This window comes from Ambystoma mexicanum, chromosome 6q (genome assembly GCF_040938575.1).
Source record: "Ambystoma mexicanum isolate Mex_15411 chromosome 6q, UKY_AmexF1_1, whole genome shotgun sequence".
In the NCBI taxonomy this organism is placed as follows: Eukaryota; Metazoa; Chordata; class Amphibia; order Caudata; family Ambystomatidae; genus Ambystoma; species Ambystoma mexicanum.
The window spans coordinates 216,333,464-216,358,281 of NC_090937.1; the positions used below are offsets into that span (position 1 = coordinate 216,333,464).

A 24,818-nucleotide genomic window follows, 5' to 3' on the forward strand; every position below is an offset into this window, starting at 1 on the left:
ATCCTAGGCTAATCAGCACAGAGCAGGTTCAGGTCACGGGTGCCCTATTGACAGTTGTAGCGGCAGCCAAGTCACTGCAGCACAGGGGCTGCATTTAAGATATGCATTTCTATTCCATAGTTATGAGAATTACCATATTGGTGTCTTGTTAAAATTTACGCATAAGCCATACCCGAGTTAGAGTATGGTCAATAGTATTCCTCATAATTATCCAAGTCAGCTCAATTTGATATGACACGTGGCAGCCCTGGGACTCCCGCTCAGCTGTGGAAGAGTTGTGTATTTCCCCGCAGCCAGGCTGTCTCTGATTCTCCCAGCAAGACTGCACCCTGGAAGATTGCCTCTCTTTGATCCTTTGTGAGAGACATCCACTCTACAGGAAACTGTTGTGAGGGGTCAGAAAGGAGAAGCAGACACAAAGCTGGAATGTTTTCAACATTTTTATTAAAATAAAAAGGGGTTTGGATAAAGGCCTATCTGTCCCTATCCCAATTAAACTCTCCCTGCGTATGGAACTAAACCTAAAGCAAGTTGACCTTGCGTCCAAAATATATCTGACCCTCACACGCACATACACAATCACAAGGTGCATGTCTCTGTTTCCAACTCAACAAAAGTGTGCAACAGTTCAAAGGTATAATTCCAACAAAACAATCCTTGTGTCGAGCGGTTGGTTCCTTTCCCCTGAACAAATTCAGCACAACTGTTGAACGTGTTTTGCTGCAACAATGTTCTATCAAAGTCAACGAAAATGTCTCTTTCACAAACTACTTTCCTTATATTGGCAAGGCAAATGTCTTTTCCACAGAACACTCAGGATGATATAACAAATGTATTTTTCACAGAACACTTTGCTCAGGATGGAAAAACAAATACTTTTTTCACAGAACACTTTTCCCAGGATGGCAAATCTGGTTAATTTCCAACAATTGCTTCAAATGATAATGGATCTTTTTCACACAACTGTTCAAAATTATGATTTCCTGGTATAATCTCCTGCCAGGAATTTCTCAACTGAATATTTTCCTTTCTTATGCCTTCTTAATTCCTGGTGTACTCCACTGCCAGGAAATGCTCCCTTCTGGTTCTCGCAGATCCCCTAGTGTACTCTCCTGCCAGGTATCTCTTTCCAAAAAGGGCTCACTACCTGCTGTGTATCTTTCACCAGGTCTTTTCTACAATGTTCACTTTGCTTAAAAATATAACCCAGTTGCACTTCTTCACTGGTTATATCTTGTTGACTCCAGATCGCACTTGTTCCAACTTCCCCCTTCGTGTTGTCCCATATATGGCGGTCTCTTCAAGTTCTGTCTGTCAACTTCTTTCTTAATCATTTTTGGCAATGCTTGTTGCAATTTTCCCCAAATTGACATCTCATCGAATGAGAAATTGACAACTTTTGCCCTTGTGTTTCTTCTTTAGTGTCTCTTGGCTTATGGCATTGCGGGTTTCCAGGTTTCCCCAAATTGACATCTCAAGTGTACCACTTTTGTCAGTATTCAATATAATTCCTCAAGTGTTCATGATTTTGTTGGCATGTCTCTGGCCCCCAACTCTTGTGGGTTGACTCACTGTTGTAACATGCAGCTGCGGTGAAGGGCTTTTTGTTGGGCAGACTTCCCCTCAGGCTAAGTCCTCTTCGATTCCCACGTTGTCTTTTCACGCTATTGCCGATTTACCATTACCAGTCTGCAGGACCGAGTCTCCTCCAATCCTGTGGCAAATTCCTTACATATAGAGGTCCCTCCATGGTACCAGCTATAACTTTACTGGACTTCCTCTCTTTCTGTCTGCTACACCTTACGACGGTTGCCGGTAAGCATCTTCTTCCTGCAAGGCTCGTTTCCGTGAATCTTCCTCTGCCTTTAGGTATGCTTCCCACTCTGTGCTCTCTGCAGCTCTCCTTTTCTCTCCTACTTACTTGCAGGTGATCTTCAAGTTTCAATGTCCTATGCAGCTGATTGTGAAACTGACAAATTGACTGCGCGTTGTACTTGGCGTCACTTTCATTCCATAATGACTGCTTGCTCCTCTTCTTTCCATCAGTACTTCTGGCTTTCTGGGACTTGGGAGTCAAAAATTATTTTTAGACTGTTTTGTGATGAATCAGCAACGATTCACCAGAAAACCTGGCCTGGAATACCCCTCATATGTGGAAAGGCAGACGCTTCCTGATCCCGACGCTGGTGGTGGTGTTCTGCGGGAGGATCACATGAGGGGAGGGAACAGATCAGGAAGACTGGGAAACCCCTCTGTTTAACTTTCCCCAAAGTCCCACACTGGCTTATTGCCAAATAAAAAGATGAAAAGCTAATTCTGTTGTTGGGGACTTTAAGTGCCATAATTCCCTGAGTATTAACATGAGGAAGAGGACTCACGGGCAATACTGCAGAAGTGGTCAGCTTGTTAGGGCTAATGACCCACACCTGAGGGAGGTAGAGAGGCTTAAAAGGCCCCATCAAGTGCAGGCGATTAGATGGAGCAGCAGCAGTAGAAGAAAAGCACATTGTTGGCAACCAATGCAGAAGTTGGAGGTAAGAAGGGACGCTGGCGCTGAGAGGGTCCTTTTCCCCTTAAATCTGAAGTGCAGAGGTTGCGCAGCAGGAAGCGTGAAGGATGACAGCTGTCCCTCATGTGAACCGAATTGCAGAGACTGTGTAGCAGGAAGCGTGCAGGTGACCGTGATTGAGAGCTTTTATTCAGCCGAGTGTCTCAGGAGCAAGGTGAGCTCCGGGGTGAGAATGAAAACAACTTCAAAGTGGAAGTGTGTCCGATAGGAAGACGCCAGAGTAGTGGCAGTCCTGCAGCACTCTAAGGGATCGAAGATAGAAACCAGTGAGTGTTACCAAGCATTCTAATCCCTTGCACGAACAAAGGCAGGCAACAGTAGCAAAGGAGAATCACTTGCGTATGAGTGAGAGCGATGTTAACCTGACCGTTGCTTGTCGGATAATGAATGCAACCAAAGAAGCACTCGCATATTAGTGAAAATATCTGAATGGCACTAATTGAACAGTAGACTGCATAAAATAGATGGATACTGATCACGTGTGCCTACAATTGATTCTGAAGCCCACGGAAATCAAGGGGGAGGGGTGTTGCGCTCCACTTGCCTGCTCTGTTCTAGCCCAGGAGGGCATCTGTTACTGGTTTGAGCCCATGCCACACACCTTTCATTCAAAGGACTGCAAGCAGCCCACAAGGGTGAAGCCCATGGGGATCAAGGGCGCAGGGTGTTACACTCTGCGTGCCCACTCTGTTCTGGTCCAGTAGGGCATCCAGTGCTATTTCAACCCAGGTCACGCCCTTCCATTCAAAGGACTGCAAGCAGCCTGCAAGGTTCAAGCCCGCTGCGATTAAGGGTGCAGGGTGTTGCACTCCACAGGGGTGTTCCGCGACAGCAGGGTGTGAGAGGCACCTGAAGCACGGAGGTGGAGGTGCTCATACCCTGGTTCTCTGGGGGAATATAAAACTACAATACAGAATAACTGGAGAAAAGTGTACCAGAAGGTGAGAGACTCTCCTAAACCTCTCAAGCACCTTGTAACCATGCAAGACTGTGTAGAGCCCCGACGTAAGATCCTGACTGTGAGGGGTAAATTGGCCTTCGGGTTCCTCACACATATTGCAGAGCCTAACACTGATCCCGTACCTAAGGGAAAAGTCTGTAGCCCCATCAAGTGCACGGGAGAAGCTTACCTTCTCCTTAAAGAAACCCAAAAGTTCCTTAGGACTGACCAGGATGTCTGGAAGGGAGCAGCGGGTAACCCAGAAGATACTCTCTGCAGTGGTGGCAGTGTGGCCATAAGCAGCCTGGGGGACTTGGTTGGTGCCTTATGTATGGATAGCTCCACTGCCAAGGAGCGGATTGCCACGCCTGCAAATAAGGGCCACCTACTTAGTCCAAGTGGTGACACCTGTGTAGACAGGGGAATCAGGGCCAAGTCTCAGTCTTGCTGTAATGCTGAGAACTCTGGCTGATGAAGTTCCCTTGATTTTCAAGTTCTATGCTGGTCATCTTGCTACCATCAGTGTGGACACCCCCCAGCCAATAAGTGCTTTGATTAGTCATTAAAACGGGGGGAGATGATGTCCGCTGAGAAAAGCCCGAGGGGTAATTGTGAGATATCGGAGATTCTGACCCTGTTGAGTCTGAACTATGTGGCAAAGGAATTACCCTTGCCATTCAAGACCATGAACATCCCTGAACTTACAGAACCAATGGAGCATGTGGTGGTGGGTGTGCGAGAAGAAGGGCCCGCTGTTACCAGCAGGACTTGGAGTAAGAACTAGGAAACAGTCCATTCATCTGTGCTTTCCTTTACCAAGTGACCCCAATCAACCTGTCCCTTGCACTATGCCTCCTGTTGATCCATTCATCGGGAGGGCCATACTGACCATGGCTGCGAATGTAAGCAAGTCCTGTCTGAGTTGACAGAGATAAAAAGGCTCCCACTGGCCCTGATTGAATCTCAATAGAGAGGGGTGTGGGATGATGAGAGAGGGCCGACCTCTGGTCCTGTAGACATTAAGGGGCTTTGTAAATCATCAGAGAAGCCAGACTCATATGCCAATAAGGCCCCTCCAATTGCTTAAAAAAGATACTGGTGCCCCTGTAGATGTCAGCATTAAAGCACCCCAGGCTTCAACCCTATGAGAGCCCCATGTGACCATCTCAAGGCCTTGGAACTGAGATGACGAGTTTCCCTGGAGTCCATACGAGGGGAGGTTCACAAGCCACCCAGTATCAACACGAAGCATGCAACATGGGATGTTGGACCAGCCGATCATGGGGGACACAATGGCCTGAATGCTAAATATTATAGTGTACCTGGATCTCGGACCCGGGAGGGTTTGATTAACAGCAAAGAATGGGGCGGGGGTGCAGTATTTCTGCATGGGGTACCCAAGTTGCACCCCAATCAACGAGATCCAAGGGATGCGCTCCTAAAGAAATGTATGCATTGGCTTTGCACAGTTAGGGGCTGTTGCTTTGTTAACCAAAAGTAATGGTGAACTGCTCTAGATTATACTATGAGGGACACACTTCCAGTGACTTTGTGAAGATGGTATTCAGGGACCAGAAAGTGGCTAATAGGTTATTGAATAGCAATGCAAATCATAGACGGAAAACAAATAGTATGATTTATATCAGTCCCCATCTTTCCTGTAGTACCAACTACCTGCCTGGAAATAATGGTATAACTCCTGTCCTTTCTGGTGGCAACATAATACCATTGGGTAAGAGGCCAATGGGAAATCTCCTTTATATGGGAACTGAAGCCTCCCCAGATTACAGATGAAAATGAAAGGGGGTCTGTACCGTTGTGCCTCATTATTTTTGATAATGTAAACTATTTTGGCTGTGTTGTATTAGGATGTACTTTGATGTCCACATGCCAGAATAAAGTTATTTGTTGATGATGATGATTCTGAAGGGTTCCTAGTGAAAGTTTCGAATGGCAAAGTTTCAAAAAAATGCATTGAAAAAATGCATATTTTTTTAATGGGGGTTCCCCGAAACCCCTGTTTTTTTACCCCTTAAAAACCATTTTTTCGATGCATTTTTTTCTCAAAACTTTGGTATTCGAAACAATGCCTGGATACCATTCTGAAGTGAAGGCTAACTGAAGAGTCATTAGTAAAGCAGTAGAAAACATTGTAACACAGAATTGTATTGACTGAATTTTACGAATTAATTGCCCACAGCCAAGAGGGGTACACGCAATGCCCACAGCCAAGAGTGATACAAGTATTGGAAAAGCCAAGAGCTGTGTAAATATTGTCCAGAGTTAAAAGAGACTAATAACAAGGCATGCCACTAAGCTAATGGGGCCAACAGAAAGAGATGGGGCAAATGCAATGTTTAAAAGGGGTAAAGCTTGTTTCATAACATTGAAGCTAGTATACAATCTGACATTGCCAAAGCCAAAAGGAGGAAAGGTGGAATTATATTGTTAAGGGTACTTTAGTTATTGATGTTGCAGAAAGACAAGAGTGGCAAAGAGGCTGCCCTTCTGGAAGATGAATGTTCCGAAGAAGAGTGTCTTGCCTACATGAAGGTGTTGAGGAGCACTGATGTGAATATTGACTTTTCTGAAAAGTTGATGAAAGTCACACAATTACAAACTGTTGATGCTTTGTTAAACTTTTGGCTGTCCGAAGATTCAGAACTTCAAAAGCATTGTTGTATGTGGAAAGCTATCAGGCAGGCCAGTACACCTGCATGGTGAATCCTTGTAGAAGTGGGCCTGGTCTGAGAGTACACCAGGTGGTAGTAAACGTGCTGTGAAGTTACACTGACAAAGATACCAATTATGATTTATGGTGCTGAAAGGAGAGCTGCAAAAAGCTGACATTAATAAGCTGTGTTCCTGTAACATTTAGGAAGTTGTGACAAAAACATCCTGACCAAGAATATTATTGATGCTATTTGTTTGACTAAAATATCTGTTCCAAGAAGAAGAGGAGGCCATGTAGTTATGGTTAAGTTGCTCATCTTATAGGAAGAGCACTTTTTGGGCGGCTTATAACTTCGCTCCCCTTGGACGCCACACCAAACTTTGCAAAAAAAGTATGTGGCCCACTCTGAATTTTTTTGCAAAGTTTGGTGAGGTTTGGTCCGGGGGGCAAAGTTATAGGGGGGGCCCCCAAAATTTTTTCTTCTCCCCATAGACTGAATGGGGAAAAAAACTTTGCTCACGCCTACAGCCCAAATCACTGAATGGATTTTCACCAAATTTGCGGCAGGAGCAGCGGCTTGGTCCCAAAAGCGTGCTTTTGTAAATTTGGTGAAAATCCATCTGGTCGTTTTTTTTTTAAACGACCAAAAAGTAGGTCACAAAAAATGTGTGATATCTATGTCCGTTCCACGGACACACTTCCCTATTCGCTCCGCGGACAGGACACTGATTGGTTAATCGGCTTGCGTCATGTCCGCGGACATGCAACGTGTTCGCTGATTGGATGGTGAAGAGCGTGAAGTGCGTCAGATTTTTGGAAACACCCGCCATCTTGGATTCGTGGACAGCAGCTGGTGTCCGCGGACATCGCGGTAAAAACCTATTAAAAAACACAACATTGCACTTGTCAAACTTATCAAATAATCTCTGGAGAGGTGAGGGATGATGAGGATGGGATGGGATATGGCTGCAAGAAGCAAAAAAAAATAATAATAATAATAATAATAAACGTCTGTGGCGGCCCGGTGCAGGAAGAAAAATCCTCTTTTTTAGCACCCGGGGTTCCCGCTTTGGGAACCTAGCGTGCTAATGGCCTTCATCCCCCATTTCAGGGGCTGGAATGGGGGATAATGGTCCAGAGACCTCGTTGTCCACCCTTGCCTCGCTTGAGCTGATAACTTGGGCTTCTGGGCCGGTATCCACCGTTCCAGTCCCTGGAACGGAGGATGAACGCCACAATATTCCCATTAGCATAACACAATGCAAATGGAAATGTTGGAAAATCTTATTGAGTCTATGTACTTTACTGAGAAATATAAAGTAGATGGAGTCTATACATTTTTTTTAGTTCTATTTTTTAACTGTGAAAGGTGGTTCCTAAAGGAATATGTCTTTTGTTGTTTTTGGATGTATTTTTTTTGGCAGGAGAGCTAAGAACGAAAGGTGGGGAGGGAAATGAGGGAAGAGGAACCAAACACTAATATGGAGGGGTAGGTGGACAAGGGAAAATGTTGCGCGTGTGTTATTTCTAAGGTAGGGGGCAGTGTTTCTCATGCTCCATGATTACAGCAGTAGTGGTGGCTCTTGGGGAGGAGGGATGGCATTAGCTGATGCCATTTTAAGATAAATAGCAGTTTTGCTAAAAGTATGTACTGTGAACTAGATTGTTAATGGATAATGAGTAGGAATAGGTGTTGGAGGTGTGCAAAGGAAATTTTGAAGTTGAAAGTTCCTAGATCAGTAGAAACTGTAGTTCTGAACTGTCCGCGAAGCAGAGATCTTATTGTGAAGTGCGGACAGGTTCTCGGACACGTCATCATGCCACGCGCCAGCGTATGGTCATGTGGCACTGTCCGATAGGTCCGCTAGGAAGTCAGATGTTCGTAGACGTCTACGGATGCAAAACAAGTTGAAATAGTTGCAAAAAGTGTATAGAAGTGTTACAAATGATTCCAGAAGGTGGGAAAGGGCAGAGTTTTAAGGTGACACTTTGTAAATTGGACACAAACATTGCTATATTGGGTAAGTATGATATTATTAAGTTGTAGGAAAATAGCATGCACTGGTAAAAACCTATGAAATTCACTGAACAAACTTTGTTAAAGGGGCGTTATGGTTAAGTTGGTTAAGTGATGTCATCAATGACATTTGTGATGTCATCTTTGATGCCCTCTGTGTTAGTCTTAGCAGTCCACCGTGGTGGCGCGAGTTATGGTTGTTTAGTTTACCATAACTGGTGAATTTCTGGGGGTTTTCGATTTTACTTGAAACCTTTGAATTTCATAGGTTTTTATTAGTGCAACTTAACCATAACATCATTGAATATATATATATATATATATAATATGTTTTCTTGTGTATTTCATGTACAAGTGTGAGGGCCAGATATTCCCTGTTAGAATATGTTCCTTAGTTCACGTTTGGCATTGAAATCCTTGTTAGAGTAGGGATAGTGAGGCGTTACTTGAAACTTATGATTCAATAAAATAGTACATTTTGAGAAATCATCTAAAAGTTGTCCACTCCACATTTCTGACCCCTCACAGTTTTAAGTTGAATTTTTGGACACTTGCTTTTATAACAACCATCATAAGCATTAGATGTTGAATTTGAGGTGAAGAGTAAATAGAGTTCTGTTTGGTATAAGTGGGTTTCAATATGTTACCACTGAAAGGTTCTGAATAAAGACAACATGCCATCAGGGATTCTTCTTCACCGAATACAGAAGAATGCTCTCCTGTTGGAATCACCATTTCTGCCTGGCAACCATCTCCTCCCATGTGATCCACCCTCAGGACACCACCCACAGGGTGAGGATCAGATAACGTCTGCTTTTCCCGGGCCACATGGCAGTAGACTTTAGGTTGGGGGGGATCAGTGATGACTCCACAGGAATCATCACACTGTACTGGGAACAGGAATCAAAGAGCTCATCCTTCCTAAAAGGACTAGCCTCACACCAGCATGCTGTATACCAAAAGGGCTTTTGATGCTACCGATAAGGGATGGTGCAGGGTTAGTGTAGGCCGAGGGAGCTCTGACCAGCTGAACGAAGGTTGCACCGTCTTTATTTTAATCTGTATCTCTCCTTCTCCCTGTCCTTTAAGACAAAGCATGTTGGGTGTGATGTCAGAGGTCCACGTGTTCCTCAACCAGGGATTGGACCCTTAAAACAGGCTTGCTTTTATCCAATTATCTGGGGACTTTAGCCTTCAAAAGAAGGGGTCTCCTTCTGAGATTTACTTTGGAACAAACACCTAAGAAAGAATTTCTTTAGACCGCTGATGAGAGAGTGGAGTTTACAAAGCCCTCCACCAGTGAGGTGAAGACTACATCTCCAAAGCAGAGGCAAGCTCTTTTTCCTACACATCCCCAGAGCACATTGGGGGTGACCTGCTGCTGAAAGAAGACCTGAATCTCTGCCAGTCGCACTGCTGCCCAGGACCTTATCGTGGTGATGGACCCCTGAAATGAGCACCAGCCTCATTTGTGCTGGGAGCTTGGAACATTTGTCCCTGAGACCCCCAGAGAGGGACTCGCAGCACCCGAGAGCCAGGACAGCTAGGATCCCTTCATTTCCCACCGCCGAACTCTGTGAGTCGTAATTCGAGCCTGTTCGATTGCATCAAATCATCAGCACCCTCCAGAGCTGCCATTGGCACTCACCTGCTCTTCGAACCACCAAACTGCACATTCCAACCTGTTTGCCAACACACATTGCTAGCTGAGCCAGTCATTGCCTCAGCTGGAACTTGAAGCTCCACGTTGCATCTGCCGCCTTCAAACAGTTGTTTGACCTGTCTGCATCTTCACTGCCAATCGTCATAGCCAGTCGAACCGACCCTGGACGACTAACCGATCCACCCAGCTCGAACTGAGCATCCAGTCACCAGCATTCTTGCTGTTGAACCAACTGCCGAATGGGACCCTGGTGGCCCTCACGAGCCACCCTTCTTCAAGCATTGCTTTGAACCACAACAAGCTCAAATTCAACCTGTGCTTGACACCACTCCCAATCTAGAACAATACGACTGCCACATTTAAACAATTTCAAACTGCATGAACAACAGCACCTTTAAGCCTAGTTCACTGTCGAACCGCCAAAACCAGCGAAAGGTGCAATTTACTTGTAACTGCCCCCTTGATCAATTTTTGTCTCCCAGGGGCTAACTAGGTCACCATTCATCCCTTTTCACTCAAGTACATATCCTTTTTACAATCATTGTGGTTAATTATTGCCTTTTCTCCAGAGTGCTGCATGGTCTATTCTTGCATATTCTCTGTTGTTTCAGAGGGGTGGGTTTTGTACAGTGTTCTTCTATGTAGTTTTCTTGCAGATGATGTGTTTAATTAAAGTATATATATTTTTATACAACCTTGTTTTAAGGAGGCGAAACGTTTTGTGCCCACCTAGAGTAAATGTGTCTTAGATCGCCGCTTCATTCTGGTGTGTGTGCGTGTTTCAATGCCTGCAGCAGATGTTCACCAAAGTGGTGCGGTTATACGTACCTTGAGGCTTGGATGGAGCTTTGTTGTTGGCGTTGTGGTCCGTGTGAGGGAGTCCTCTAGGCCCACTAGCCGGATCGCCGTACTGGGTCTTCGAAGTGTCATGAACAGGCTATCATAATGCATCTTCTAGGCGTGATAGTTTGTCTTACAGTCTTCTAGATGTGATATAGAGGCTACCCGCTTATCTTTATTTGCCATTTGCTGGCAATGCTCATACATCCGTGCGCAGTAGAAGGGCTAAAATCCAATGTGTTCTAGGTATAATGAACAAGGTGAGTGCAGAGGATAAGGGATCTTGATACCGGGTTCAAGAAATGGAAGGACGTCTTAAGGCTTGGAGTGCGTGTGGTAGTTTATAGATTGGACTGTTGATGTGCACTATGTATTTTGAGGGATGTAGGTGTCCCAAGGCGTTGCCGCCACAATTACAGCCGGCGTCCACTTAGTCGAGCGTGACCAAGTTCCCCATTGGGCTCTGCATTAGCTGCAGCGGGCATGTCCATAGTCAGTGGATGACTGTGGGTTTTGTGGATAGTGGCCTGCGGTTGCCAGTTTGTGAGGGGGGGGCACAATTATGGCCCGGCTCAGCCTAGTAGTGTCAGGTCATGTCCGTGGGTGAGTTTTTGCCCTGACCTTGCTAGGGGGATGGAGATGACTGGGCTGATCCGTGCTATGCTGCAGCTTGCAGATCGACTGATTTGGAAAGGAACGCAACTGTAAGAGTGATGCTGCTGTGATGGAGCTGGGGGATGGACTGCCTTCCACTACACATTTCAGGACACCGCTGGAAATAGGCACGTCATCAGAGAGTAGCGAAAACATACTGGAAACACTGTGATTTGTCTCTCATTAAAGACTGTCTCCTCAGTGGAAGTGCAAGGCCCTATATGAAGCACATCTCTGGAAGGTAAACGCCTGGCAAGGAACAATGGTAACTACGGCCCAATGCTCTTTTCAGGTGACTGGAATGGAAGTTCAGAGTGAAGAATAGCCACTCCCAGACGCCCCTGTGGAGACAAACCAACAACACCTGGGTCTCTGGAAGCTGACCCTGATACACCACCCTGATCAAGGAGAGATTTGGCTCCTGCTAAGGAGCCCACCAAAGTGAGTGGCAACCATACTTCTTTATATTTCTCGATACAACCTTCTTCTTGTGGTTAAGGGATTGTGATACTCAGAACACCAGTGACATTGATGAGTAAGAGAACATATCTATGTTGGGAGGAATGTTATATACTCTATATACTTACTTAGGACACCGTTGGCTCATTATGATACATGTCTGCAAACGTGCCTGATGGCAGATGCAGCAGGAAGACTCAAGAATGTGTGGCATCCCCGAACAGTGGATTACAATGTGTGACTCATCTCTATACAGTGTGCAGCACCTAACCTCTACACTCTAGGCAAACGAAGGCAAGAATATCAAAAGTTGACCCTTTTGTTTTTGTGGGTGTGAGAGTGGAGAACTCTTACGATGTAGGGCAGGTGTCTGCAACTTGCAGCTCTCCAGATGTTATGAACTACGACTCCCGTGATCCCTGACAATTGATTTGCTGGCTATGGCTGATGGGAGTTGTAGTCCAAAACATCTGGTGGTCCAAATGTTGCAATACCCTGGTTTAGGTGGACGAGACCACGAAAACTACCCCATTACCGTCTAGTATGTTTATGGGTTATAATATACAGGAGGCAAACACGAATTGAATTCATAGCTGGCCACATGTGCCCCTCATAGAACGATGAAAGGATGAGTTTGCCACAATGAGATTCAAACTAGAGATGTGCTGCATATATACAGATCCATACCTTTTTTTTAGGGCCCGAGGGCGGGTTAAAGCAGAATATTTAGTTTTGCGGGGATGAGAGCCCATTGAATTATATGGGCGGGTAACAAGCTTGGCAGCAGATATTACTATTTCCATGGCAAGTGACATCCGCCCAAAGCGTGTGAGTTGAAAGCTATACAGATCTCTGCACCTCACACACTGGAATGGGACTTGCTAGTCAGCGAGCAGGTCAATAAACCTGCTGAGCAACTTTACTGTGACTGAAACCAGGACATGAAAGTCACACTAAGATCTTTGCAGCAGGTACAGCAACATGCTGCGATACTATTGCCCTGGGCAACAGCCAGGGCAAGCACAAGGTACGCTTGTCACAAGATCTTCTGAAGTGTGTCTTTAGGACGTCAAAGTAGGAGAATTTACCATTGTCATATGTTCAGCCAGTCCTGGCTGGCTTTTATGCTTGCATCATTTAGCAATCTGTTAGGAATTCAGAATTACACGAGCTTAACGCCAGCACGTGCAGATCTTCACGTGTTGGCTTTACATAATGTTTCAGATAGTAAAATATGTGAATAATCGAGAAGTGACAGGTGGGAATGGTAGTAGTTTATCAACATTACTAGGTTTATTGGAATTTCGCATTGTACTCCTCTGCAGTTATCGATTTTGGTGCATTTGGTGGTTTAATCACCAAAATATTGCTAAAACATTGCTACTGTCAGTGCCTGCCCCAGGTCTGCAGGCGCCCTGTGTGATATTTGTGTTCCTCCTGCCACCACTGAAACACTTGTGTACGAGCACGATAGAAATAAAATATCAATCAATCAAAAAAAAACACAAATGCAGAACATCAGGGGGCAGGCTCAACCGAACAACAGAACTGAGCCCCCTGCTGTTCTTGTTAAGTGTGTTTAAGGGCACCTTGCCTCCAGCTCAGTGTCATGTAAATAGTGCCATTCTTTAATAGGCGATGTTTACATGACAGAGCTGGAGTCAATGCGCCCTTTCTTTGCTGCGCCCTTTTGCGGCCGCACCCTCTGAGCGCACCTTCAGCTGGTGCTGGCTACTGTAAAAACTGTAAAGGGGAGTTCGGGAGCAGTGTATAGCGTTGGCATGACAACTTGTCCAAAGCTTAGCGATGAAATGGCCAAAGTACCAGCCAGGCTTTCACCCTCTCACTCACGTCTGCTGGCCTTCTGCTTTTGTCGGGGAGCTTTGTGGTGCTCCGAAGTTAGAGCAAAATAAATGCACAAAACTAGATGCCAGTTATATTTTAATTTGTATTTACCAATCCTTTTTGTCATTTCAACTCCTGACGCACTATGTTTAAAGTCTGCCGCAGAGTGATCTTTATTCTGCTCTCTGCCAAGGTCCCGTCTGGCAGTACCTCCCAGGGCAGACTGATGTTGGTCTGCGCGTGGCTGCTTTCACTGAGTGCCTCAGATGTTGCTTTCAATGCGTTCCGGCAGCCGAGGGGGGCATTCACCACCCCATCGCTTCAGGAGGGTTTATGGAGGTAAGCCGTTCTGCAAATGGCTTTATTTTTCGGGCCCATTGCTGGATTAAGCTCAGCCTGCATCCGTCAGCCATGTCGGCAGCGATAACACAGTTCCCTCCTTTACTGAATACGGCACTCAAGATCATGCCCATTGGTGTTGTCCTAGAATGGGAACCTCCCCATCTGTCTGTTTTCTTGCTCGAGGGTACAGCGTAGGGTTGTAGTTGGAGTTCGGCATCACCCAGTTCAGGCGCTTGAATTTGAGAGGTAAGCGCATTGGTTTGGGGACTCCCTATGGGCACGGAAAATCACTCTTATGTAAGTGGGTGAGGATAACTCGGTGGTGATGTTTGTAAGGGGTAGGTGTTTTTAAGCTGCTTCTCGCATCTCTGAGGCCAAGTCCAGCAGTAGAACCCCCGCCCCCATCTTGGTCTGTGCGGTAGCAAGTCCAAAAGGGTTAATTCAGGGGTATCGTGAGCAAACATTAAAGAATGTTTCTTGAGGTAATTGACAGAGTTAGGATGTATCGTATATAAAGAAGTAGATTCGGGGTTGTCAGTTGACATTAATAGAATGGGTAGCCCCTGCACTCCTTTTCGGGCAAGCGTCTTAGCTTGGCAGATTTCCATTAGTTCGAACCAGCAAAGTCAATGTAGAGGGAATCATGGAAGTCATAGTACAGAACAGAGATTATGATCCACATGTCAATTTCCTTCTTAAAAGCAGTATGCTGCCCTAGTTAACCAATATGGGAGACTCCTTTGAGTTCAGGGAGACTTTAGTTGCCTATATCTTGTTGGGAGGTTTGTGAACTGTGGGGGCACAAAGTGGCTGCCATTGCAAGCAGTGCACTTCACTAAAAATGCTAACGAACTAAGTTTCTCCCTTTTTTCAATCCTGAAAAGTTTTGCCATGGAGTTTTAATAGACAATATTGTTTTACTTTGTTTTTACAGCCCTGTTGCTGGCAGTGCAGTTATCAGCATTACAGATAAATGTACACATGTCCATGACAGGTGAGACAGTCTCCTCTCCGATTGACAAAGATGATTTTTTTCCTAGCTTTTGTATAAAATAGTGTTTTACACTTGTCCATATCTGTGGTACAGAGCAGGCTCCTGCATGTCATTGGGACTGCCCCCATTACATACATGGCAAGCAAGGCACGTTTCAGTCGATGTGAATGTATAGGAAATTGACAACCATGTATATACTGGTTAACTCAGGTCAACCTGTGACGTTTGGGTTGGACCAGTTTTATAATGCTTTAGCTTGTGGTGCGATATAAAAAAATTGGGGATGAGAGTTGAGGCCGGTGGTAAAAACAGCAAGGAACGCAATGCATCTTCTCCTCAAAGAATGAAAGGGTTAAAGGCTGACTAGTCGACAACCAGTAGGAATGAAGGTTACAATCCTCCTCCTGGAAAACACTTTTTAGTTTGGGCTATTAAACCAACCACTGTTATATTAGAGTGAAGAGAGGAATGACATATGAGGAGGGGAGGTCTCTAGGTGTTGTTTGGTAGGCTATTAGCCCACCCATTGACTGCCCATGGCCATGCTAATCCATATGGCCATTCCTGCCCCTCCACACCCAAAACACCTCTTCATGGGAACTCTTTGAGCTAGCTTTATCAAACCTTAACACTCAAGTGCCCGCCAGTATTTTTTCAAAGTAGTCTTCTAAGAGTTAATGCTTAGTTGGTGTTTCAAACGTGCTACTTGTGTCATAAAAAATATCTTACCAGGCCTGTCATCAGGCACTCCATGTCTAAGCACTCTGTGTGTCTTTCACTGAAGTCCTGTTAAAACCAAGCATTGGCAAAAAAAAAACTGTGTTTCTAACGTAACAGTGTTAAACTGAATCATGAATTAGAACAGACTGCCCTACTCATTTGATATGCCATTTAAAGAGAGATGGCAGTAATGTCACTTTTGTACTGGCTTGTCACAACCCCTGGTTTTGGTGGTGGTTACCAGATCATTCCCCGTCACTGTGTAGACTGTTTGATACTTAACCCCAGCTCAGTTTACTGTCAAGGACAGGCGAATGTACTACTTTTATTGATCCGAGAATGCCCCTCCGATTATTCACATATGCCTTTCCCACAATGGGCTCCCACTTTTTTTATCGTTTGCACCTACCCAACAAGTTCCCTTACTTGAAAGACTTAAGTGAGTTACCCATCCCAGCATATCTGCATCACACACCCAGGTGTTGCACACTTAATTTGATTTCATTAGAGTGCTTACCTAACATGTTATGCTGCATTTAAAAAGTCGAAGTACACGTCCGGCACTGAGGGATTCCTCACTTAACATTGTATTGTCTATTAGGTGTGTGTTTTCTATGGTCTACGCCCATTAGATGGGTTTGTTATTTCTGCCTTTCCCTACAACAAAGGAAAATTAGGTTCCCGTTCATTCAGCAACAACTGCGTTTTCTCTTATGAAAATGTCAGCTTTGTTTGCCTGGATGTTTCAGGTTAAGAGGTGGGACCTAGGGAGGTTCAATCTATGTTTTTCTTTTCTCAGCCCTTCATTATCCCATGTTTATGTTCAGTGTCAAAATGAAGGCCACTCCCCTAGATGTTGCTGCTGCAAAGGCTTGTATTGCTGCTGCATCATCTAGTTTTACAACAATTGTGCTCTCTCGCACGTTGTGGCTCTCTCTGCACATTGTTGCTGCCTCTGCATGCTGTCGCTCCCTCTCTTCGCACAGTCACTCTCTCTCTGCATGCTGTCTCCCTCTCTAGGTGGGCGCTGCCACTCTCTCTGCGCGTTGTCGTTCCCTCTTCCCCACGTGCGCTGTCACTCTCCCTCTCAGTGCCTCTCAGTGCGTGCTGTCACTCTCTCTCTACATGTGCTGTCACTCTCTCTTGCACACTTGAAGAGATCACCTTATTCCGTCTTTTCCAACTCTCACCTTTGCCATCAGCCCTTACTTTTTCTCTCATCTTTCCTCTCACACTCACTTTTTCTCTTACTCTCTCACCCTTTCTGGCTCATATTTCCTCTTGCTCATCGTTGGCACCCTCTATCAATGGCTTCCTACGTTGCTCTGTTCCCCATCTCATTCCATTGCCTGCATCCCTTATCGCATCCTCTTTTAAAACTGTGCACTCTCCTCCTTGCACCCTGGTGCCTATAAATGCAAAATGCAAATAATAGTAAACGCCAAAAATATTGGCATTGCCAGAGGTGGTTTTTCATGAAGGCTTGCAGGGTCGGAGAGAAATAATATTCGTCTGTTAATTAACTAAAATATATCTCGAGGCCATATACACGTTCATTTACTGAAAGTGGCTGCCGTGGGGGGAGAGAGAGAGAGAGAGATCTACACTGAATGATACTCTGGACCTCGATGCTGACTCATACTTGCTATGTCTGTTTTATTTGCTGACCGGTTGCGTCATGGTAATATCTTTTGAGCGCAATCACTGAAGGTAAAATGTTACCTTATTCTTTGAAACTTTACATTCAATTAAACGTTTACAATAACTAAAAATGAAGCAATACCAAAGCTCGTATACCTGCAACGCTGCGTCTATTTGCAGCACGCCTTGTTCAGCCATCATGAACTGAGTATCGGAGTATGTGTGTATACTAGATGGACTCTGGACATTTAACTAGTAAGTCCTTCCCCCTTCGAGAGAGCAGCTTTTGCGATTACATTCGTTCCCAATAGAAGAACGGCCCTAGCCAAACGTCATTATCACGTGATATGCGCCGTACGTCGTATGTGACGTATGCTCTACAATACTTCGGGATAGTCAATATGAAATGTTCCGTGTTCTCTGCTCTAGCGCTTGTGAGTCCCACGATGGAACATTCTTTGAAGGACAAAGCCAGTTCCTTGCGGACGTGGCAGGCCGTTTTATTACACTTTTTTGGTTGATGAGTCATGATGTGCAGATTTAGGATCGCGGTTGTCTCAGGGTTTTTGGAGATAAGGGCAACAAATGTGTGGAGTCTCCTTTGGTATTTTTTGCACTGTCACAATTGCACAACCAACAGGAGAAAGGTGCACTTTCATTCAGACTTTATGTTTTGTGGATCCTAAATGTGGTTCATTATTATGATAGCAAAGAAAAGGAAGGCATGTGTAAATTCTTTGTACCTAGGTGTTGTTGGGGGTTTGTCCTTGTCCCCATGTGGTCCCGTAAACCCCCAACCGGGATGGACCACACCAGACACACGTCCTTCCAGTTCGGGCTTCCCGGTCGCTCTCCCGCGGCCGGGAACGCCCCGTTTATACAGCACGCGGCGACGTGCAACGTCACGCCGCCGCGTGCGCGTCCCATCATGGGGCAGCGCCACACTCCTCCTTTTTTGGGAGGACACACAACTGCTTTTTATTATACACTGCAAACCACACAAAAAATTAACAACAATTCACGCCCAAAGCCCCTTAATGTCAACCACCCAGATCCCCTCATTCCGGTTGACCAAACAAATGTCCCAGCACGTATTCGCTGAGGTAAGCGGGTTTCCCTTGCCCAGCCCTCTGGGGGTACCTCCCGCTTACCTCCGGCACGGGAAGTCCTTCTGCAGACGTCCCCCAGACCGGGGACTCCGGTGGGCTGGAGGGGACTCCTCCGTCCTCAGGCACCTCTGTTAATTCAGGCTCCAGCTGTGGCTCAGTTCTTGGATCACCTAGTTTCTTAAAGAAGCTGACGTTCCGGGTGATGGCAGACCTTCCGTCTGAGGCTGTCATCATGGACCCCTTAACAGCCACAACGTCCAACGGCTCCGGCTCATAGGGGAGCGAGAGCATTCCATGGGGGTGTCGGTTGCAGATGAGGACTTCATCCCCCGGCTCGAGCCGCTGGGGCCGGAGACCCGTCGCATGTTCTGTTCAATCCTCACCCGCCGGTCTGCCTCCACCTGTTGGTTGTCAATCACTCCCGGCTCCTTTTCCCCGATTTTGGCTATCAGACCCCGGGGGCATCGCTTGAACAGAGCCTCAGCTAGAGCCACCCCCTTGGAGGCATGGGGGGTGGTGCGGTACACCCGCAGGAATTGGTATAGGGCTCGTTGGAGTGACTGCCCTTGTCCCTGAGCGATCCTGAATGTCTTGTTGAGTGTCCGCATCAGTCTCTCAGCGTCTCCATTTGCTCGGGGCCACAACGGGGACACCTTCCTGTGCTGAACCCCGCAGCTCTCCATAAGCTCGGAGAACCGCTCGCTCTGAAACGGCGACCCGTTGTCCGAGCACAGGGTGTGGGGGAAACCATGGGCCGCAAACACCTTCTCCACGGCCACAACCACGTGCTCGAAGGCCACCGACTCGACAAACTCCACCTCCGGATATCGTGAGTATTCGTCGACTATTACGATGAAGTGGGTACCTACGGACGTGGACCCAAAGTCTGCATGGACGACCTCCCAGGGCCGCGTGCCTCGGGGCATTACCTCGATGGCTGGCTCTCACTGTAGAGGAGAGGCCGCCTGGCACCATACACAGGCCGCCACAAAGTCATCGACCCTCCGCTCAAGCTCCGGGAACCAGACCTTCAGCCGCAGCCTCGCCTTGGTCTTGGCGGCTCCCTGATGCCCGTAGTGGGCCAAGGTGATCACCTCCTTTACCTTGGACTGGGGGACCACTATCCGGTCACCTCGGAGCAGCAGGCCCGACGCCGAGAACGACAGCTCGTCCTTGACCTTCCATAGTTGTTCAAGTCCTGTCTTGGCCTCCTGGTTCCGCCCCGCCAGAGCTTCCAGGATGGATTTCCAGGAGCCGTGCTGCATTGAGTGCTTCAGGATCTGAAAGCACTCATCCTCGGCAGCCTCCAGTTCTGACAGAGGTATCGCATTCGGCGTGGCCGCCTCCACCACCATTCGAACGTGATCGTCGGCCTCCTCCGCACAGGTGTCATACTCCTCTCCCCCACGCACTCCCGGATGTCTGGAGAGGTAGTCCGCCGCATTGTTGACACCTGGCCGATACACCAGTGTAACTCCATACTCGAGAAGAGCAAGCATCCACCTCTCGATCCTGGCCGGGGGCTTCGAGGATGACCCTGCCAGAATGGGAAGCAGGGGCTTGTGGTCTGTCACTGGACACCCCAAGACATAGAGTCGAAAGTGTCTGCAACCCCAGAGGACCGCCAGCGCCTCACGCTCAATCTGGGAGTATCTTTGCTCAGTTTCCGAGAGCGCTTTGCTGGCGTAAGCCACGGGCCGGATGTTCCCGTCACGGTCCACTTGAGTCAATACAGCACCCAGGCTAAACGGACTGGCGTCTACAATGATCTCCGATGCCAGCGCCGGGTCAGAAAAACACCATGGTGTCCTCTGCTGTCAGGGCTCTCTTAATGTCCTCAAAGGCCGCTTGCTCCAGTGGGCCCCAGTGCCAGGCCGACTCCTTCTTCGTCAGTGCCCTGAGTGGTTCGGACCTCGAGGCGAGATTTTGGATGAAGCGCCCACAGTAGGTCACCATCCCGAGGAAGCTTCTTACGTCAGACACCGACTCGGGGGGCTGCGCCTTCTTAATGTCTTGGACCTTCTTCGGATCTGGCGAGACCCCCCCCTCCTTGAACACAAACCCTAAGAATTCGATGGAGGGACACAGGAACTCACATTTGTCCCGATGAAGGGTGAGGCCTAGCGATTGTAGCCGCTCAAAGGTCTTTCCGAGCTTCCTCAGATGGTCCACCTCGGTCTTTGCGAACACCAAAATGTCATCGCTAATGTTTAGGACACCCTCCAGATCTGCGAGGGCGCCTCTAATGATGTTCTGAAAGACTTCTGCCGCCGATGACACCCCGAAGCTCATCCTCTTGTACCTGTATAGTCCACGGTGAGTAGTGAATGTGGTTATGTACCGGGACTCAGGGTGGAGGACAACCTGATGATATCCTGCTCAGAGGTCCAGTTTGGAAAAGAAACGAGCCCCTTGTACTTCGGCAATAATGTCATCGATGGTGGGGGTGAGATGCCGCTCCCTCTTAATGGCCTTGTTGGGCAGCCTCATGTCCACACAGATTCGGGTTGTTTGGGCTTCCTAGCCACGATTGGGGACACCCAGGGGGTCGGGCCCTCGAACTTCTCGATAATGTCTAGACTCACCAGGTTGTCCAGCTCCTTGTCAACCTACTCCCTCAGATGAAACGGTACCCTGCGGTGTTTCAGGGCAATGGGCTGCACAGAGTCTTCGATGTGCAGCCTAACCGGGTCACCGGTCATCCTTCCAATGCCGTTGAAGAGGGCGGCATACTTGTCGAGCAGATCATTGATGTCCTCGAGGTACACCGAGTATGCGAAGCTGACAATTCCGAGAGCCTCGGCGGTGGCACAGCTCAGCAGAGTGTTATTGCTCACGGGGGTCACATAGAACCGGGCATTGATTCGCGAGCCCTCATGCTCCATACTTGCCACGAAGGCACCGTCCAGCGGTATTGGTTCCAGTCCTCCAAACGCAAATATGCGGGCTCTCGGCGTGACCAGCTTTAGAGGCGATACGAGGGCATCATAGTGCCCCCGGGCCATCACATTGACCGAGGCTCCCGTGTCCACCAGCACCAGGACTGGCGAGTGGTCGACCTCCACCACACACCTCGGTTGCCTCCTGCCCTTCCCCTTCAGGACTTCCACACTGGAAACAAAGAAAATGTTCTCTTCCTCTTCCTCCTCGGCCTCATCCACCTGGGCATCCTCTTCGCCCTGGTCCACCTGGGCCACATTTGGCGGGCCGTTCTGGCGTGGAGCCCAAGTCCGAGCCGGGCCTTTCGGCACTATCACGGGCAGGGCTGCCCTGCACACCCTCGAGAAATGGTCAGGCAGGCCGCACCTACCACATGCTCTCCCAGCCGCACTTCTGGCACGATTCTCCTGCTCTCCCAGCTCTGTCATGGGATCCCCCACCAGGCCTTCTCACTCTTCTGCCGCCACGCCACACGGCACAGGCCTCCTCCGACTTTATTGAGCGGGACCCCGCCTCCATCTTGCTTGCCCGAGCCTCCGCCACCTCATGGCACCGGCCCTGTTCCAGAATGCGGGGCAGAGTGATACCCGGCTCTCTCAGGACCCGCCTCCTGAGTTTACCAGAGGAGCACGCCTGAATCAGCATTGTGCGCATCATGTCCTCCGCGTCCCCCCACGCACAGCCCAGGGAGAGGCGGCGCAGGCGACCATAAAAGGTGTCCAGTGTCTCATCCTCCTTTTGTTTGGCCGATAGCATAACAAATCTTTCATAGTCCACGTTGGCGAGGGGCAGAAAGTGGGCCAGGAGTACTGCCTTGGCCGCATCGTAAGTGGCATCCGCTGGAGTGAGCGACTCAAAAACTTCCTGGACCGCAGGCCCCGCGGAGTACAGCATCGTAGCCACCCTGCTGTCGTCGTCCATCACCTGAGCGGCCCTGAAATACATGTCGAGGCGACCAACCCACCTCCTCCACCGGGGCCCCATGCTGGATGGTGGGCCCGACGCGTCAAATTCGGGCATGGGCTGCAGGGCCGCCTGGGCTCGTGCCTGAGCTATGATGGGAGGTCCTGGCTGAGCAGCAAGCTGTACTGCCGGTGGCCCCTGAGGCCCAAGCGCTTGACCACCTACTTGAACTTGAGGGGGCAGCTGTGGAGCCGCCGCTGGTTGTTGCACTGGAAGCGCCGGGGGCTGAAAGGCCTGCTGATGAGCTGCCGCCTGAGCACCGTCCCGGGGAAGCTGTGCGGCTGCCGCGGCCCCACCGTCCACATCTTCAATGTCACTCATGGGCTTGAGCGCACAGGCACCCCCGCCTTGGGCCCTGAGGGCCGTAACTCAGCCACCCACCACCTCCTCATAGACTGACCACCCCACTCAGGCAAAGCAACAGTCCAACCTGGGGGAGAGGTGGTGGTATCTTGCCCTCAGCTCACCTGAGGCTGCCTCCAGCAACAAGGAGATCGAAGAGAAGACAGAAAAACACCAACATGAAGATCCCCACTGCAGCAGTCCACCTTGATGATGAAGGGGGTGAAGAGGAAGCCACAGCATCCTGATGATGAAAGGGATGAAGAAGCACTGTGTACCCTCGCTGCAGCAACACTCAGGGGTGTAGGCGTTCCAAAAATGAAGCTGAGAAAATGAAGTGGGCTAAGCAGGCCCAGCCATATTAGCCCTTCTCCTAGCTTTCACTCGACGTAGAAGTCCCAAATCTGGAGTAAAATCCACAAACCAGGCATGGGCGTGCAGATTAATCTGCCTGCAAGCAGAATATCCAAAAATTAGACCCGGATCACCTTCACTCTCCGAACCGGAGCCTGATGAAGTTCCACAACCTCACCGACAAAATGGCCACGAGCCGCGTGTGCGATCCGCAGCCACGGCGTGAAACAAAATGTCCGTTCGTTCCGTTTCAGGGAAAAAATTCAGAATGCTTTCACCGCCGGGCCCGGGCTTCCGCTATCGCTCGTCGCTACTGTTGGGGGTTTGTCCTTGGCCCCATGCGCTCCCGTAAGCCCCCAACCTGGAAGGACCATACCCGACACACGTCCTTCCAGTTCGGGCTTCCCGGTCGCTCTCCCGCGGCCGGGAACGCCCCGTTTATTTACATAGCACGCGGTGACGTGTAACGTCACGCCGCCGCGTGCGCGTCCCATCACGGGGCAGCGCCACAGGTGTCACCTCACCAGCAGTGCCCCCAATACTTATCGGTAATCTTCATTACATTTAGTCTTACTGGTTCTTGTCACAGTACTTCTCTTTGAGGCCACTCTTCCCTCACAGGCACTATCTTCATGCACCCCTGTGGCGGCATATAACCTCCCACTTACCCGCAATACAGTGCTAAATTGTTCAAGCCGGATATTGGGACCTTCCACACCAAAGGCGGGCAAGCAGTGTAGTTAGTAACTGTGACGAGGAGGAGGAGGACTATAAGTAATAATGATTACCAGTAAGTATTTAGGGCGTTACTGTAATGTCCTGTCTCTATGATCATCATTATCTGTTAGAGGATGAGTCCTCTGTTTACTGTTGTTATTTAGTGGGCTGTGACCCTCGTGTGCAAGGGGGCGGGGTTACCGCCCAGCAAGCAGTTTGTTTGATAATAAATCCAGGTTCAGACGTAACTACCTGTCTCCGCGTCTCATTGACTTATTGCCTTGCTTGATTACATTGCATATCCAGTTTGATTGGTGAAGCGTCAAGCGGCGCTTATTCGAAACATAACATTGGCGACAAGGTATCACATGCAGCATAGGAAGATTGAAAAAAGAGAGCAGAAACAACAAGCGCTTCCATTCACCCGTCCCAGGGCTGTGCTCGAGGCAAAGCGTCCGGACCCCGTGACAGAGCTGCCCGTTACCCACGCGTTCCCGACAACGCTGCAACCAAGTAAGAGAAACTGCAAAGCCCTGAAATACTTGCCGTGCAGTCAGCCCGGCCGGAGCAGACACCACGCGCGTCGCGTATGACACGCGGTGCCAGCATATCTATACGTGCATGCTGCAATTGCATACGAAGACACCTGGAATCCATCCACCACCCGCACGCACGTTCTTAATAAGAAGCAACTCTACAAACACGTGGCGAATTCGACCGCATGTGCCCGCATCTTCACAAATACAGCACTCGGCAGTGAATAAACAAGCCCTCATTATATAACCAGACAGCCGCGCACGTGATTCAGTGAAAAAGCAGTATTTACATTGAAAGAACTTGTTTCATTGCCACATCAAGCCATTACAAAGCGGCAAACACAACGCAGGCCCAAAGTTTACAATCATACCGTACCAAACAAATCCACAGGGTATAAATACAGACAGTCAACGTGCACACCTTTAGGTACTGTGCCCAGAACTAAAACAAAATGTCTGAAACCAACGTGGACAGTGGCATCATGAGCCCTGCAGTCAG

At 48.3% G+C, this 24,818-nt stretch overlaps 1 protein-coding gene across 3 annotated transcripts in view; it reads right to left on the minus strand.

Moving 5' to 3' along the window:
- LOC138515896 (alcohol dehydrogenase 1A-like) overlaps positions 1–17,653 on the minus strand; it is a 369,185-nt gene extending 351,532 nt beyond the window's left edge. For 2 of the 3 annotated variants that reach the window (XR_011282179.1, XM_069630658.1), the window contains exon 1: positions 17,515–17,546. Coding sequence is in view for 1 of the 3 variants with exons in the window: in XM_069630659.1 (XP_069486760.1) it covers positions 17,515–17,559 (45 nt within the window). In the remaining 2 variants the exon portion in view is untranslated. Of the gene's footprint in view, positions 1–17,514 lie in introns of all 3 variants that reach the window. The other variant, XM_069630659.1, reaches the window with a different exon arrangement.
- Positions 17,654–24,818: the final 7,165 nt, after the last annotated feature.